Source organism: Cheilinus undulatus, linkage group 9 (assembly GCF_018320785.1).
Source record: "Cheilinus undulatus linkage group 9, ASM1832078v1, whole genome shotgun sequence".
Classification (NCBI taxonomy): domain Eukaryota; kingdom Metazoa; phylum Chordata; class Actinopteri; order Labriformes; family Labridae; genus Cheilinus; species Cheilinus undulatus.
Window position 1 is genome coordinate 24,577,536 of NC_054873.1, and position 16,273 is coordinate 24,593,808.

The following is a 16,273-nucleotide window of genomic DNA, read 5'->3' on the forward strand; positions in this document are numbered from 1 at the left end:
ATAAGGAAAAAACCTTGTTTGTTGATATTGAAATTTGTATTTTTAAAGTACTTTAGAGGTGTTTAAAATGGTATTATCAAACTGATACTTTACTTTTATTCATGGGTGGAGTGAGGGGCTGGCTTACAGGGCTGAAGCCGCGGATGTTTTCTCAAAAGTCTTGGATCTTCAGGTAAATTAGAAAACTAGAAACTGAATTGACTTCACAGATGCATCACATAACATGGAAATTTATTTTTTTAGCCAAATTGGAATAAACATTTATTTTCCCCAAGCATTTCATTATGTCATTGCTTAAACACTAGTAAAGTCATAAATGTCATTAAAAAAGAAAAGAAATTGATTTCCTGCCCATTTTTAAGAGGCAGGAGTGAAAATGCTTGATGTTTAACATGTTATATTATGTTTTAGACCAAATAAAGTAGTACAAGTACAATTAGATTTTGGAAATAATATCTAATAATACAATAAAGTGGAGCTGAGTTTTTTGTTTTTTTGCCCACATGATGTACAGATTTTTTAGCATGAAAAATGTATATTTATTTTTAAAATTGCTTAAAACTGCCTTATGTAGATAAAATTACATTTATAATTCATGGACCCTCCTGACCTTGGGCTAGTCCCAAATATTTATACTTTTCAGCTCCGCCTTCACTTTTATGATTCAGGAAATAAGTCATATTGTAGTGCAATACATTAATGTCAAGAAAAATAATAAAAGGTAATTTACAATAAAATTCATAAAGATAAGGAAATATAATGAGATGTCGTGTAATTGACTTTTTAGAATTTCCACTGTAATGTTAAAAGAATTTAAGAAATATAAAAGATTGGCCACTGCTTGAGGCTAGCTTTTATGGGGTCCCTATCATGGCAAAGTCTGGGAACCTCTGCATTAAGAGGTTAAATTCTAAAGTAATTTTCTACCTACAGGATAAGTAAATTAAAAATATTTCTATCATTCATCGTCATAGAGATCTCAAAGGAGGTATTTTAGATGAGGAGGTGCACTCTAGTCAAAGTGGACTGTAATGTTTTCTTCTTAAGGCTGGTATTGTTCTGACTATCTACACCTCACTATGTATCCTCCACCTCAATATTAGGACTCTGCTAACCAACTCAATTAATTCTTTAATCAACACCAACTGAGTGTGTTGTCTTGTTTTTTTTTCCCTTCAGATATTTTTCCTTCTCAACTTCAGACAACACATGCCATGTATTCTGACTGTTTTACATGGCTGTGCCAGCTGTTGTCATGGAAATTACACCAGTTAAACAACATTTGCTCTTCAGTACAAAGGCAGTGGTGATCATGCAGTAGCTCTCCTCGTGCCTAGTGTTTACACTGGGCTAATAAGTTCATTTTTATTCTCTGTTTGCTTTAATGCCTTCCAGTGTCTCCATGCCAGATGCTCTGACTGCAGCACTCCACAGACAGCATCGCTGCGTACAGCTCGCCTGCCGATTGATCCACAAACAGATGTAAGATCTTTGAATGTAATTCACCAAAGCTGATTCAGCTACAAGTGTTTTCTGGGGGTATTAATCTCCTCTCATGTCAGCACTCTGTTAGTTAGTCATTTTGATTTGTTTGAACAGTCATGTTTTATCATGCCATGTAGGTACAAAAAACACGCCACAGGACAGGGTCTTAATGCAAAGTGTGCAGCTTGTATGAGTACTTTATCACCACTTCATCTCCATGTTAACCACACTGAACCCTCAAATTTCAGTTTTTGCAAAAAATGTTTTCTCTTTGCAGCTAGTTATTCTTAGCAATTCCTTCTATAAATTTAGATCACATAAAACTAATCTGACCTAACTTAAAGCCAACTTTTACATTTAACATTTAAGGATGTATAATTATTGTCCTCCATGTCTATTTTTTTATTGTAACATGATAAGTTGTCTTTGAAATTTAACCAGGTTTTTAAAGCTGTGATGTCATGAGGTTGTGACATAAACAGGTGGACTAAAATACCAGATACATTTGTCTTAATATGTATTTTAAAATCAGCCTCAGGTAAGATTTGTGCAGTATTTTATTCTTGAAGTTCAAATTGAGTAACATATATTCATCAGTATAGGACAGTCATGCTACTGTGGTGCAGATAAGACAGTCCCTTTTTAGTTGCTGCTCTTATGGCACCCTAACAAGGATTTAATACATCCTATTTAAATTGCATTTTAACAGTTCACACTACATGGTATTTATTTCAAAACTAGACTTTGGTGGTATTCTGATACAAAGTTTCTGTACTGCATGCACTAAAGAGACAAAAACTGCTGGTTTCTAGCCTTCCTCAAACCCTGAAGCTTTTATTAAGTGTGCTTCCAAATATTACAACCTCTTAAAAAGGTTTGTGAGTGGTACGTAACGTCACTGATAAAGTAGTTTTAAACACAGCTAACAACAAAAATCAGGACTCATAAAAATAAAAAAGTGTTTACTCTTCTGAAAGCATTGCAGAGCTGCCTCTTCCTAACCTCTGGGCACGATCACATTTCCTCAAATACCCCCTCAATTTATTGTCACTGGAGCAAGTCTTGAGATTTGCCTCGGATGACATCGTCCGGGGAGTATTGACTCTCATGTTGTGAGCTGTAGTGGCAGCTTCTGCGTGTCCTCGTGTGACGATTAAGTAACTGAGATCCTGTGAATAAGTGATTCTAGTTTCTTAATGGCTTTTTACCTTGAGGTCATCTTCGCATCAGGGAAAAAAAATACCCTCGCTTTCATTCAGACTCATTGCTTTTATGAAGATCAAACCAAATCCCATTCACTTTTATTCCCCCATCAGTTTACAAGGACCATTGATCAAATGTGGATCAGTGTGGCGGCAATACCTCACAGGGCAGTGTGTGCTATTATACACTCACAGATGTTGAATCAGTACCTGTGGAAACAGAGATGTAGTTAACATCGTCAGTATTAATGGGCTGCGGGTTTTGATCATGGTTATAAAGTTTTCTTTCTGTTTTACAGAAACATGACTTCTGTTGAAGCATTCATTGATTTCTCACCCTACAGTCTGTGGGACCAGAACTAGTCAGTGTACCTACAGGGTAATGTGTTGTACATTTCTGCCTTTACTCAAGTAAGATTAAATATAAGGCTCTTTACAACTTTATCTTTTTTAAATTAGCTCAGAAAGAATATCTTCTAATTTAGTGTTTTTTTAATTAAATGATAGGATTACACCGACCATTATAAAACTTGCTGTAATGTAGGAAATAATTTAACAAATACTGAGCTGCACTCTCACTGTTTCAGCCAATCATGACAGATTCAAACAGCATCTCAGGCAGCTGAAAAATACTTCCAGTGGTTGAGAGAGAAAGTTTTATTTACAGGCTGAAATTACCAAATTGTGTTAAACTTTAAAAATATAATTTTTAAAATCTAAACGCCCAAAATAAACACTCTTAATAGAATAATTACTAAACACATCTTGCATCATATGTTAAACTTTTATTCATCATACATGTGATGTGCAATACCATTAAAATTTGAACACAGTTCTGCATATTAATTTGTAACAGCAGTGCTTTATTCATTATCTCATGTATTTCACTTTAAAGCACATTTTTAACTGGCAAATCTTCAAAAGCTATGATTCTGGAGTTCAAAGTATTTTCTTATAAAAGTCTGAAACAAAGAAAACAATCTCACAATCGTCCTAACAGCACGATCAGTATAGAAAACATGGTTCAGCTAATTAATAGTTGTCTGAAATTTGAGAAAAATCAACCACATAATCCAACATTAAAAGGTGTGATAGAAAGCTGCAGTGTCCCTCCTCTACATCCGCTCCTTTGACATCCACCCTGCTACCACATTACACCTTGTGTTACAGTAATTCAATCCACCGTCTGCTGCCTCTGGGGCCACATGTGAACCATGTCTGTCTGCAGCAGCTTTCTCTCTCTCTCGTGTCTTCTCCCAAACTTTTTCACTGTCTGAGTACACGGAGTGAAAAAAAAAAGTGTGAGGCAAGTGGACTGCCCACTCTTTACAAGAAAAGGGAGGGTGGGTCACACTCAAAGAGACACAGTGTTGTACTGCTGGTCGCTGTGCAGCTCCATTGGGACAGATGGGGGTTTAAGCTGCTTTGCCGAAGGGTACTTCAGCAGTGGTTCCTGAGGGTTAGAGAGCACTCAGCGCACAATTCTCCTACCCAGACTTTCCCAGCAAGTCCTCCCAGTTAAACCCTTGACCTTCTGGTCACCGCTGCTACAATGCTGCTGCCTCCAGTCATCACCACGCATGCTCTATCTGTGTAGCAGCCAAAACAAGCCATCATTTATCATTTCTCATATCATCTCTGTGTTACAGTTTTTATCACTTTCAACCTAACACCAGTGATTTGAACAAGCAGCATTTACAAATACATTAAGAGCACGCTGGCAGTCAGCCTAAAGAGTGATCATTGAGACAAATTGATCCCTATCTGTTTAAATTGGCACTATAATCTATCATTGGCAAATTGAACACAGTGAGCTATCTGGGATCTATTGCCTTTTTAGATAGCAGCCCCTGAGGCATGCAGGCAGAGAGAGAGGGAGAGAGAGAGAGAGAGAGAGAGACATACAGCACTAAAGTAACTTTTTAAAAGACATGTTTGAATGTTTCCATGAGCGCACAACGACACAGAAAAGTAAGCATTTTAGATTAGCTCCTCATAATGCAAAAACATAGATAGTAAAGATGACCAAGCATGCATTCCAGTCTCCTGTGGTATTAATAGGATGTGATTTTCAAATGAAGTTTAATAACTAGTTAAAAAAAATCATGTAAGCAACTTAAATACTGTTTCTTTTGTTCTAAAGGTTTATCGAATCCTAAATATAGGTATGAAGTCTTAAATGGAGCCATTCAGATACAGCATTAAAACTGGAAACAACTACAAATTTATATATATATATAAAATTCAAATGCATTTCAATTTCATAGTAATTATCCCTGCCATGCAACACTTCCTGAAACTTAAATAATGTTTAGTCAGCAAATATTCTTCCCCTTAATGAATCTAAATCTAAAGCAGACCTGAATGTAATTGCTCTAGTTTTTTTTTTCACCTTTGTACAAAGCAGCATCACATCAGACTGCTGTAAAGAGATGGGACAGAAAAACCTTCACTAGATTATTATGCAATGCAGCAGATCCTAATGTGGTGACACTTGGGGCACAGCCACCATCAATCAAGTGATCTCTGTCAGGCAGGAAAACTATTATGGTGGGGATTTAAAAAAGGCGTTTTAAATCTTCTAATGTACTGGTTGATTTAATTAATATAATCTAATTACCTATTGTCTATTAATAAATGCTGGTATCTGATTTGTTTTTTAAATAATTATTATAATATAAATTGAGACAATTAAAGGTAAATATACCAACTTTTTTCTCATTTTATTTTGAAGTGCTAAATTTAAATGTCTGCTGATCTCACATTGAGCTAATTCAATCAGACTCTTGAAGTTGATTAGCCTGGTTAACATTTGCTCCTGCTCGGGTCCTGAAGGGTTAATCAGGCCGGGAACCCGGAGACCCCCGGGTCACTGTGTCTCTATCTGCGTCAAGGACTCAATGAAGTCAGAGTTAACATTAAAGACCACTTTTACTTTTTAAGATTAGACTTCTTACACCGGTTTGTGCCACTTTATTTCCGCCTGTCCTTCAGATTAAACACATAAAAGATTTTAAAAATACATTTAATATAAGAAACTGAATCCCAGCTCACAGTGATAGTTTTATTCTTCTACTCTACAAACTGTTGGATTTATATGTATTAACTGATCCGCGCGCGCATGTTGGCATTGAAGAAAAATTACCAATTGCAGTGCACGTGCCAGTTGAACCTGCTCATGAGTGAAAGCTTTTTTCTCTGCATGCCCGTAAATCTCAACTATTATCTCCTCACTATCGATTAATTTAACGGCACTTATTCCAATCAGCACATCTCCACTCCTGTGTTCCAGCGCGTGCGCTTTGTTTTACTAACAATAATAAAGTGATTTAGTCCTCTCTCCCAGCAGGAGCATGGGAAATCGTTAAGGATCCAGCTATTTGTGTGTGATCAGTAAATATTTAGTGCAGGCGACATCCTCTGTCTCGTCTTAATCGATACTGGTCCCGTTGGGCAGCGCTATTGTTGTGTGCATGCAGGTGGATGGAGCTTTTCTCTTCAGCCTGGAGGGAGAACTAGTCCAAATCACGCGGAGGAAACTTTTCAACCCGGGAGATAAAAAAAAAAAAAAAAGTGTAGCTCAAGACTATTGTGGGCTTTGATAGCTGATCAATTGTGTTGCTGTAATAATTCGTGGAAAAATGGTGGCAATTTTCCCACCAGCCGAGGTAAATTAAGGCTAGTATCATTTTAAATGTATCATTTTTTATTCTCTTTATTATGTTTAAATGCTAGAAGGGTAATAAGAAAAATAAATAATATTATTACGCTCTTATAATAAATTTAAAACATGACGAATGTTAAAACACTATTTAATAATAATAATAATGATGATGATGATGATGATGATGATAATTCTGGAAGCATAATTTTAAAATAAATGAAAATGTTGAATTAAATCTGTAATCCCAGGTCTGCTTGCATACTGTACTTGTAATCTGCATATAATTTCTAATAATCAGGATGTTATAAAGCTGCTCGCCACCCTTAAAGACAGGTGTCTGTGTGGCTGCACCCCTCCCTCTCTCCTGTGTAGCCCACACAAAGCAGCGGCGTGCGAGCGCGTTTTCACCACATTACTGTAGGAGAGAAAAGGCGCACAGGAGCTCTGCGCGCTCTGAAGCCTACTTATCATTTCCACAGCCAGTCTAATGTGATTCTGCTCGGACGACACGTCAACTTATATTTCCAATTTCTCGCCTCAACAACACATAACGTGAAGCAGTTGCTGCATGGTTTCGGCTCTCCAAAGTTTTTGCATGATCAGACATTTGCAGTTTTCCAATAAACATCGTGCTTCTTTTTTTGTGTTTGATCCCGTCTGTTGGAGAGGACGCTTTGCCAGGTTCAGTCTGAGCACTGTGTCGAAAAACAGAAGACTAAATATATTCTGAATAACACAGAGAGGGAGAGAGAGAGAGAAGATGCATCCCGCTACGGACGAATCAGCAGCATATGCATTTGGTAGGTTTATGAGAATACAGCCTCCTGTCTCATATCACTATCAGTTCACTTTGTGAATGACTATTTGCAAACTACATGAGCTTTCTGTGATCGTTTGATTTCGATATAAAGGCGGACACAGACGCGTATTCAGTGCGCACTGCAGAAATATGGCACATGTACGTTTCTATATGTTCTATGTGCGCTAACCCGTGCCTGTTACTACGCCTGCTTGCTTCTTTAGATTCTATTTAATTCATATTCACATGAAAATCACAGCTACTCTACTGATTACAGCTAATAAAGTGCAAAATGTACTCACCGATTGATGCAAAGCTGCAGCCTCGGTACTACACGCAGTATTTTTATTTACAGACTCTCCATGTTCTCGCGATCTGTAAATAAAACCGGGAAAATAGTCATGCAGACAAAATATAATTGGCTCATTTGTTTTCGAATAAAGACATAATTGGTCTAAATACCACCGCTGGGAACTGTCTGAAGTGGCGAAAAAGTAAATCCAACTTTGGCAACTGTCAAAGCTCCGCCGTCCAAGTCATGTACAGCGGAATTTAAACAAACAGTCATCAGTTTAAAATGGTGCTCGTTAGTTTGCTCGATGCGGGAGACGAGACTGAAGCAGTTTCCGTGTCGGATGGCTCCTCTAAATTGAATCTTATTGGGAGCAGAGAAACTTCATACGCTAGGGGGCACCCATATACTGTCATACATCCTGGGACAATGCATGCTGCTGCTGCTGCTGCTGCTCTGTGCTGACACTAACACACAGCTCTGGCTTTAAGGTTCATGTGTATGCTCAAGTTTTACCTGCACCTCAACTTTGATCGCCTTAGGACATGCAGAGAAGTCTGCCTAAAAACGATTAACTCACCTGGCATCATTCTCAGTGTTTATTATTATCATAACGTGTGCGTTACCTGCAGATTAAGTAAACATCATCATGTAGTCTTTGTAAGGGGTCTCTGCTTTAACCTCAGTGTGAAGGCCATGCCATCTGACCTGGTGTGACATCTTTAAATGCACTCCCCCTATTTAAAGCTGTACAGTCATTTCACGTGCTGACCACATGACGACACAGCTCTGGCTTGTGGCACCCACGTTTGGCCTTTGTGACCTGTGCTGCTGGTGGAGGGATCCGTGTGAGTGTGTCCATGCTGGAGGGATTATCCCACATGATGTTAGGAGCCTATCATAACATTTTTATTAGAAGTGTGGATGCTTGTGGATGCTACCTGCTCTCATTAAAATCGATTATAGGTGAATTAGCTTTTGCATATAGATTACAAGAGGAGTGTTTGCTTTATTCTCATGTTCACCCAAATGTATGGACCAAACAGGTCTTAATGTGGTTATTTGTGCAGTTATAATATGTATGTGCGTGTGCGTAATTTGGCTTAACGTGCAGCCTCTTTTTCTCAGTCTTTTTAATGTATGTCTCCATACTTTTGCATGTAAAAATACAGGATAAAGCCTTAAAAGATGATCAGCTTTATTATAAAAAGCACGAATGGGGTCATGAAGGTGCACCCGTGCGTGTTTTTGCGCATTTCTGATGAAATAATGTCCGGAAAAATGCACTAAGCTGAAGTATTTTTCCTACTGTAATTGTTTATTCTCCACTGGGCGTGCATGTGATAACAGAGTATATTCTGTGTTTATAGAGTGACTAGAAATGATTCCTTTTTCCGGAAAAACTCGTCTCCTTTTAGGACCAAGCGGCCCTCTCGACCTCCATGCTGGCTCTGGCAAGGTACCAAGTAGCACAAGTGCCGACTAGCCAATGGGGTTGAGGGGGAGGTCCCTGAGCTCTGACCAGTCAAACACACTCTCCTTCCTTATATGGCAGCAGATCTCCATGGTAACGTGTGCTAAGTTGCAGCAGTCGTGTCAAAGTTCACTATATAGAGAGCTCAGTGAGCTGATCAGAGAGAAAGCATTCTGCCAGCCCGGCTCCTACCAATCGCAAATCACTTCCTAACCTCCGCCTTTTTAACATATTTGATCACTTTGATTCCGCACTCCTTTTTCCGATTATTTTTCAGTCCACGGAGGAGGTTTTCTAGGTTGTGATCTCTGTTTTTTTGTTTTTTTGTTTTAGTGCTTTCGCTTTTTTTTGCTGGGGAGAGTTGTCTTCATATTCCAGCCTCTCAAAACATTGGCTTGAGCCGCGCGCTTGCTGGCGCTGTACCTAAGGAGGAAGAAAAGGAAGAAGACGCGATTTTTTTTACCCAGTTGGTGATTTTCTTCAAGACTTGTACTGGAACTTGATAGTAGCTGCTACAGTGTGCTCACCAATTGTTTCATGCTGCTGCAGGCACGCTCTCTCCAACCTGCTCCATCCTCCTCTGAGTAGTCCATGCTACCTCGGCTGGCTATTTGAATATTTAGCTTGTCTTTTCCCATTCATGGCTGTGCTGGATGGCTGACTGTAAGCGCCCCTGGACTTGGCCTTTAAGCGCAAGGCAGCGACTCAGCTCGCCATCGCATCAGTTTTGAAAACGCAGCGTCTCCAACAGCAATAAATCGACAGTTTTTTCCCGGAGTGGATCCAACGTAGGCTAGATTTGACATTTTGTGTCACAGTTTGCCGCGTTTCCCAGAGACATTCTCCACCGCGACAGCAAAACGGCAGACAAAAAGTTTCTTTACGTTGACTGATAGATATGGCAATGGTAGTGTGGAGAGGCTCCCAGGACGATGTGGCTGACACCCAAGGCACCCTTTCCTCGCATACCCAAGGAGGACTATCTCTTCCCACCCCTCAGCCAGGCCAGTTGAGTCTGACAGCCTCTCAGGTCGCCCCTCCGACCCCTCAGACGCCGGTCCAAGGACCCCCGAACAACACACAGTCCTCCACGCCGTCGAACCAGACGTCGCAGCAGTCGGAGAAGCAGCCGCAGCACATTGAGTGTGTGGTGTGTGGGGATAAATCCAGTGGCAAACACTATGGCCAGTTTACTTGCGAGGGGTGCAAAAGCTTCTTCAAACGGAGCGTACGACGGAACCTCACTTACACATGCCGTGCCAACAGGAATTGTCCAATCGACCAACACCACCGCAATCAGTGTCAGTACTGCCGCCTCAAAAAATGCCTTAAAGTCGGCATGAGACGGGAAGGTATTGGGACTTCGTTTTCTTATTCTTCTGTGTGTTTGTGCGTTTTATTCTTCCAGATATGAACCATGAATATCCCCCTCCCCTTACATAGCCTGCTGTTGTCTCCCCCCCGACTGCTGCCTGCTCGGCTGTGCGGCTGCAGAGCGCCATGGAGCGGCTCTCTGCTGAGCAGGAGACGGGGCTCGCCGGAGCTTCCTTTTATTTTAGCGCTGCGTTATTGTAAACAGCTCCGGCGTGTCACAGCTCTGCATTTTAACCAAAAAGATCCGAGCTATGAGCATGCAGCAGCTATCGAATTTAGATTTAGCTGTGATACATGTGTGCTACAACACAGCCTCCTGCGCTATTATGGCGAGGATCGAATTAAGAGATAGCGTGTTCAGGCTACATCTCCACATCCCAGCCCGCATGTCCTCTTCTAAAGCTGGACTCCAAGCCTTAATAATGCGCACAAAGGCTTCTGAGAAGCTGGGGAAATTCTCTGAATATTGGTGTAAAACATAGGCCCGCATGTATGGTAAAAGGAGATGAATTGCTAAGTAGGTTAAGGGTTAAACATGCAAGGTCTCCCTTGCCCTCTTTGTGTTCCTTCACAGCCAGCTCATGTTGCTGTAGCCGAATATCATCATTTTAAAGCTAACATAGGCATGGCGTCTTTAAATGCTCTCTGTGCCACCATTCATAACAAGCCCACTGTAATATTTACCCTGCACTAATATCATGTGTGTGTGCGTGGATGTGTTTTGATGTCATGTATTTACTACAGCTCATGATTGATGCCTCAGAATATTTAATCTCATATTTCCCAGCCTGCTTTGTTGTGACTGTGTGATGTTTTGTAGAATTCAGGCTTCAATATCTGCAGTTTCTCTTTTTACTGCAGCCGTGCAAAGGGGACGGGTGCCACCCACACAGCCACACCACGGTCAGTTCGCCTTGACAAATGGAGACCCACTGCACTGCCATTCCTACTTATCCGGATATATCTCTCTTCTGCTGAGAGCGGAGCCCTACCCGACGTCCCGGTATGGCAGCCAATGCATGCAGCCCAACAACATCATGGGCATCGAGAACATTTGTGAACTAGCAGCCAGGATGCTGTTCAGCGCCGTGGAGTGGGCCAGGAATATTCCCTTCTTTCCAGACCTGCAGATCACAGACCAGGTGGCTCTGCTGAGGTTGACGTGGAGTGAGTTATTTGTGCTGAACGCGGCGCAGTGCTCCATGCCCCTGCATGTGGCTCCTCTCCTGGCGGCGGCTGGCCTGCACGCCTCCCCCATGTCCGCGGACAGAGTGGTGGCCTTTATGGACCACATTAGGATCTTCCAGGAACAAGTGGAGAAGCTCAAAGCTTTGCACGTTGACTCTGCTGAATATAGCTGCTTAAAGGCAATTGTGCTCTTCACCACAGGTAAGACGAAAGGCGAGCACACTCCAAGTTTAGTGAATGCACCCTCACATGCACAGTGACATCAGCTAAAACAACCCTGACCTAAATATTTATCTGCTCTGGCTGGAGGTTGACAGGAAAACACCCTGCTTAAACGTTCACCTAAATGCTGCGTCCACGTCACATGCTCCAGGCTAGTGAATTATCAAATTAATCAACTGATTTATCAGACACATTCCCTGGGATAGAGTGGAAGTCGTAGCATGACCACGCATGAGATTTTTTAATTAAATTGGCAACAAAAACACAGGAAGGTGCAGCAACATTAGAACACAATCAGGAGCAAAATTAATTCATAATTATTTCCTCAGTGACGCTGCCCACACACTTTCAAAAATGACCCAATAGCTTGGTACACTTAGAATATTTTTTCCACCATTTATCAGTGCATGTAAACCCCACGTCTTGTTTGTAGGGATGACAGATATAAATGATGTCAGGCTCCGAGGGGGAGGGGAAGAGGGGAAAAAAGAAAGACAAGCCTAATGTGCCATTTGCGCACAGTAAAAGCAAAGCGCAGGTTCTAGTGCTCCTCGTGTCATTTGGGGATCACTCACGTGCCCGAGAAAAAAAAAAACAAAAACATACGCACCCTGTAATAGCAGATATGTCACACTAACACTGCTGTGTGTGATATAGGCCCTGTGAGGAGTGACAAGAGGGGCGGCTTTCATTTCTGTCTGCAGAAATATTCTGTGCGTCTCTGGACCTGCTTCAGATCTAGGTCATGACCCAAACCACGCTGCTATTTAGTTACATTAGCTGCTGCGTTATGGGGGGAAATAAAAACAAAGCGTGGATTTGATTTAAGGTTTCACTCCATGGTGGGAATGTCTTTAACGTGACACCACACTTGTGTGCAAACAGCCTCTGGAGCTCCTGCAGCGTTGGCTCGCTCTATTCTTCATTATTAATCACATCACAGGTGATTTTATTCCAAAAGCAGCCATGTTTAAATGTGTCCTCCTCGTACCTGGACTTCTTGGAGGCTTGAACACGAGCTGTGCGCTGCAGCTTGAATGACACGCCTTCTGCTACTCTGGTGGTTTTTGGTTGTTGTCATGCATAAACTTTACAAACTTAACCAACGCGCGAACAAGCGTTTTTTTGGCACATAATCAGCAGCCGCCCACACGCAGCAGCACAGATAGTGATTATGCGTCTCTGGTGGTGTAGTATGACGGCAACTCCGTAGGCTATGGGCCCTTTTTTCCGAGCTAAATCTCTGCTCACTAAAGGTCAGTAGGTCTCCCTGTCTTTCCCTCTCTCTCTCTCTCTCTCTCCCTCCCCCTCCTCTCCTCCTCGCTCTGCCTCCTCTGACTGTTTGAGAGACAGGCCCCGTTTTAAAACGCAGGCTTTGGCTATGAATATGCTTAATTATTTAGCTCACTTTTAAGTGGCTTTATCGAGGGAAATACGCGGGTTGTAATGGCGGTAGAAATGAGGAAGATGGTGCTCAAATTTCTGTGTTTGGTGACTGTGACTAAACAAGAGTTCTTGTTTTGTTTTTATTATTTTTATTGATAATATTCTTGTCATATTTGCAGATTATCAACCATGAAATGTCTTATAATTTCAGGGCAAAATAATCCATCATAAAAGTATGGAACCGTGCGTAAAGCTATGCGTAATGCTGCTATAATTATTAGAAGCTTCTATTCCACAGTCCTAGGGTATTATTTTTGAAATAATATTCTCTTTATTTATCCATGATGATAACCCAGAGATGAATAATCCCCACTTTAAATTATTACAAGAATAATTTCCCCAGAATGTTTGCTTTAAAAAGGTCTGTCAGTTGTCGCCTGTAAATCAGCACAGAGTAGGAAAGCCTCCTTGTGGGAGACACTTTTTTATTAATGTTTATTTGCTTTCCCCCCCTCTCAGATGCTTGCGGCCTCTCAGATGTGGCCCATGTGGAAAGTTTGCAGGAGAAGTCCCAGTGCGCCCTGGAGGAATATGTCCGGAGCCAGTACCCCAACCAGCCCACACGCTTTGGGAAGTTGTTACTCCGCTTGCCTTCCCTCCGCACAGTCTCTTCCTCGGTCATAGAACAGTTATTTTTCGTCCGATTGGTAGGTAAAACCCCCATTGAAACTCTCATCAGGGATATGTTGCTGTCGGGGAGCAGTTTTAACTGGCCTTACATGTCAATTCAGTAAACCAAGAAGGAGACGAACAAACAAAAGGTGGGGCTGGGGAAGGGGAGGGGGATGAGGAGGGGAGGGGGGGGTCTGCGAGACTACAATGATTATAGCTGCTTTTGTGGAAGGAATAAAAAAAAAAGCAACCGGCTGTTACACGGGGCTGGCTTTCATGAAGAAAGACTTTGACGTAAATGACTGTGAATTTCCCCCCAGTACTCCCCAAAAAATTGAGACATCCACTGAACTTTCAAAATGGCAGAAACAAGCTCCCAGAACAACCTGCTTCGATTCATTTTTTTAATGAAAGAAGAATATGAGGGGGAAACGAGGGGATTTTTGTTGATCCTTGTAAGGAAAATTTAAGTATTAAGTGCATTTAAAAACGATAATTTGGGTAAAAAAAGAAAAAAAAAAACTGGAGAAAGGGAAAATAAGAATTTTTTCTTTTCTCAAAATGACTTGTCCTGTGTCCATGTATAGCTGTGTTTTGTACTTTCTTTGTTCCTCCTTTCTGGTTCCAAACCGGCCTATGTGATTTCTGTAGTACAGGTGGTGTTATTTTCTAAGACAATGATTTTGTTTTGTTTGAAAGGTGAAATAATGTTTTAAAAAACATTCTAAAAAGAATTAAAACCACAGCAATAGGAATATAGGCTTATACACTAGGCTTGATGCTGCAAGCGCACTTATATTGTTAGGATGACCAACACCATGAGGGAGTTTTTGGAGTCCATGTTCAACTTTATGACCCAGCGGAAATATTTATTATTAATTTGTTTTAGTAATTTTATTTTCCAAAGGATTTGCTGGAAAGTCTTCCCCCATTTCATGTAGAAACAGCCCCCTAATTGGATACAATAAAAATAAAATCCAACAAGTAGCCTGCTGTTGCTCTTGATGCGTAAAATGCGCGTAAAGAGCGTGCGCAGTGATCCAAACTGCACTGAAATCCTACCTGACTTCTTGAAAAGAATCTGCTGAGGTCAGTGGTCCTAAAGTTTGAAGCCTATAGCCGGAGTAGTGTTTAATAGCAGTATTATTAAAGCGTCCCTGAAATGTCACCCTTTATTCACTTCAAGCATTAAGTGCCTGACAAGCATGATGTGATTTCTTATCCAAACGTTGTTAAAGTAGGCCTGCACGACGTGTTTTTTTGGGGGGGAACAACACAATTAGATATGAAACTTGAGTCGTGTTATTTCACGTGACAAACGCTGATTAGAGGCAGTATTCTTGTAAATATAGGTCAATTCATTTTCAACGAGTTTTTTCCTTTATACAAAGTATATGTGATTAAGAAAAATCTGTGGTTGCCATTTTTTTCTCTCGGTAATACAACGTCTTCAAAATTGAGTGGCAGACTTAGCTAGTAGCACTGAAAGTTCTGTTTTTAATGTATATACATATTACTACAAATGTTTTCTTTTTCATGTATATTTAGACTGTGAATGCATGGCCACAGGTCGCTAACCTATTTTACCTTTGATATATAAATGTAAATGTTTTCTCTCTCTCTCTCTCTCTCTCTCTCTCTCTCTCTTTTTTGACTGTATAGATATAATCTGTGCATTCAGTACACTAGCCCTTGTATTTAAAGAAACGAAAAAGAAAAGAAACGAGCGTTCATTATTAGGCTACAGACTTAAACAGGGTGAGCAGGTTTGGATTAAAAAAAAAAAGGAGTTGATATTTTAACTTTAGTGTTATTGCTCCTTTTGCTCTTTGACAGGTGCCGTTGTGGTGTGAGTGTGCGCGCGCGTGTGCGAGAGTGAGAGTGTGTGCGCGTGAGTTTGGAAGCAATTTCGTCCTTGTTTTGAGGCTTTTCTTCGCCACACACAGAAACAGCACGCTGTGGTTGAATTAAAAGGGATCACTGATTGAACACTGATCTTTGGCTGTGCGGAGCCACATATGGACCAGAGAATGATACATGATTGTAATTATGAACAGTTTAAACTGACCCACGTTTTTATATAAATATATAAAAATATATGACTGCAGGGTATTGATAACGTATAGATACTTTTTTTATGATTATTATTATTATTAATTGCAAGTGATATATGTGAGTGTGTGTGAAAGTTTATAGTTGAACACAATTCTTGTTTGTTTGTGTTAGCTTATTGTAAACAAGCATTCTGCTGTAAATTTGTTCTTGGTATTAAATTATAATTTATGAATTTGAAAACACAAGTTTTTCCATGTTTTTATTTTCTACTTCGCCAATGTGCGTGTGAACTTGTCCTTGTGTGTTTGTGTGTGCTGTGTGTGGGGACTGGAGTCAACTTGCTGTGGCAGGATGTTGCCCTTTTGGCCCATGAAAGTAATTAATGGATTACAAAATAATTAATCAATCAGCCAACAGGCCCGCTTCACTTTTAGTCACGAGGTTAGGATTATTTAGTAGA

The 16,273-nt window shown here is 40.6% G+C and overlaps 1 protein-coding gene across 2 annotated transcripts; it reads left to right on the forward strand.

Moving 5' to 3' along the window:
- Positions 1-9,044: 9,044 nt before the first annotated feature.
- nr2f2 (nuclear receptor subfamily 2, group F, member 2) lies at positions 9,045-16,058 on the forward strand. 2 transcript variants are annotated; one of them, XM_041795122.1, is made up of 3 exons: positions 9,045-10,268; positions 11,134-11,679; positions 13,606-16,058. In XM_041795122.1, exons 1-3 carry the CDS (start codon positions 9,815-9,817, stop codon positions 13,878-13,880), a joined length of 1,275 nt encoding a protein of 424 aa, XP_041651056.1. In that variant the 5' UTR covers positions 9,045-9,814; the 3' UTR covers positions 13,881-16,058. The 2 variants fall into 2 exon arrangements, with proteins under 2 accessions (XP_041651056.1, XP_041651057.1); XM_041795123.1 differs by having other exon boundaries at positions 9,048-10,268; positions 11,152-11,679.
- Positions 16,059-16,273: the final 215 nt, after the last annotated feature.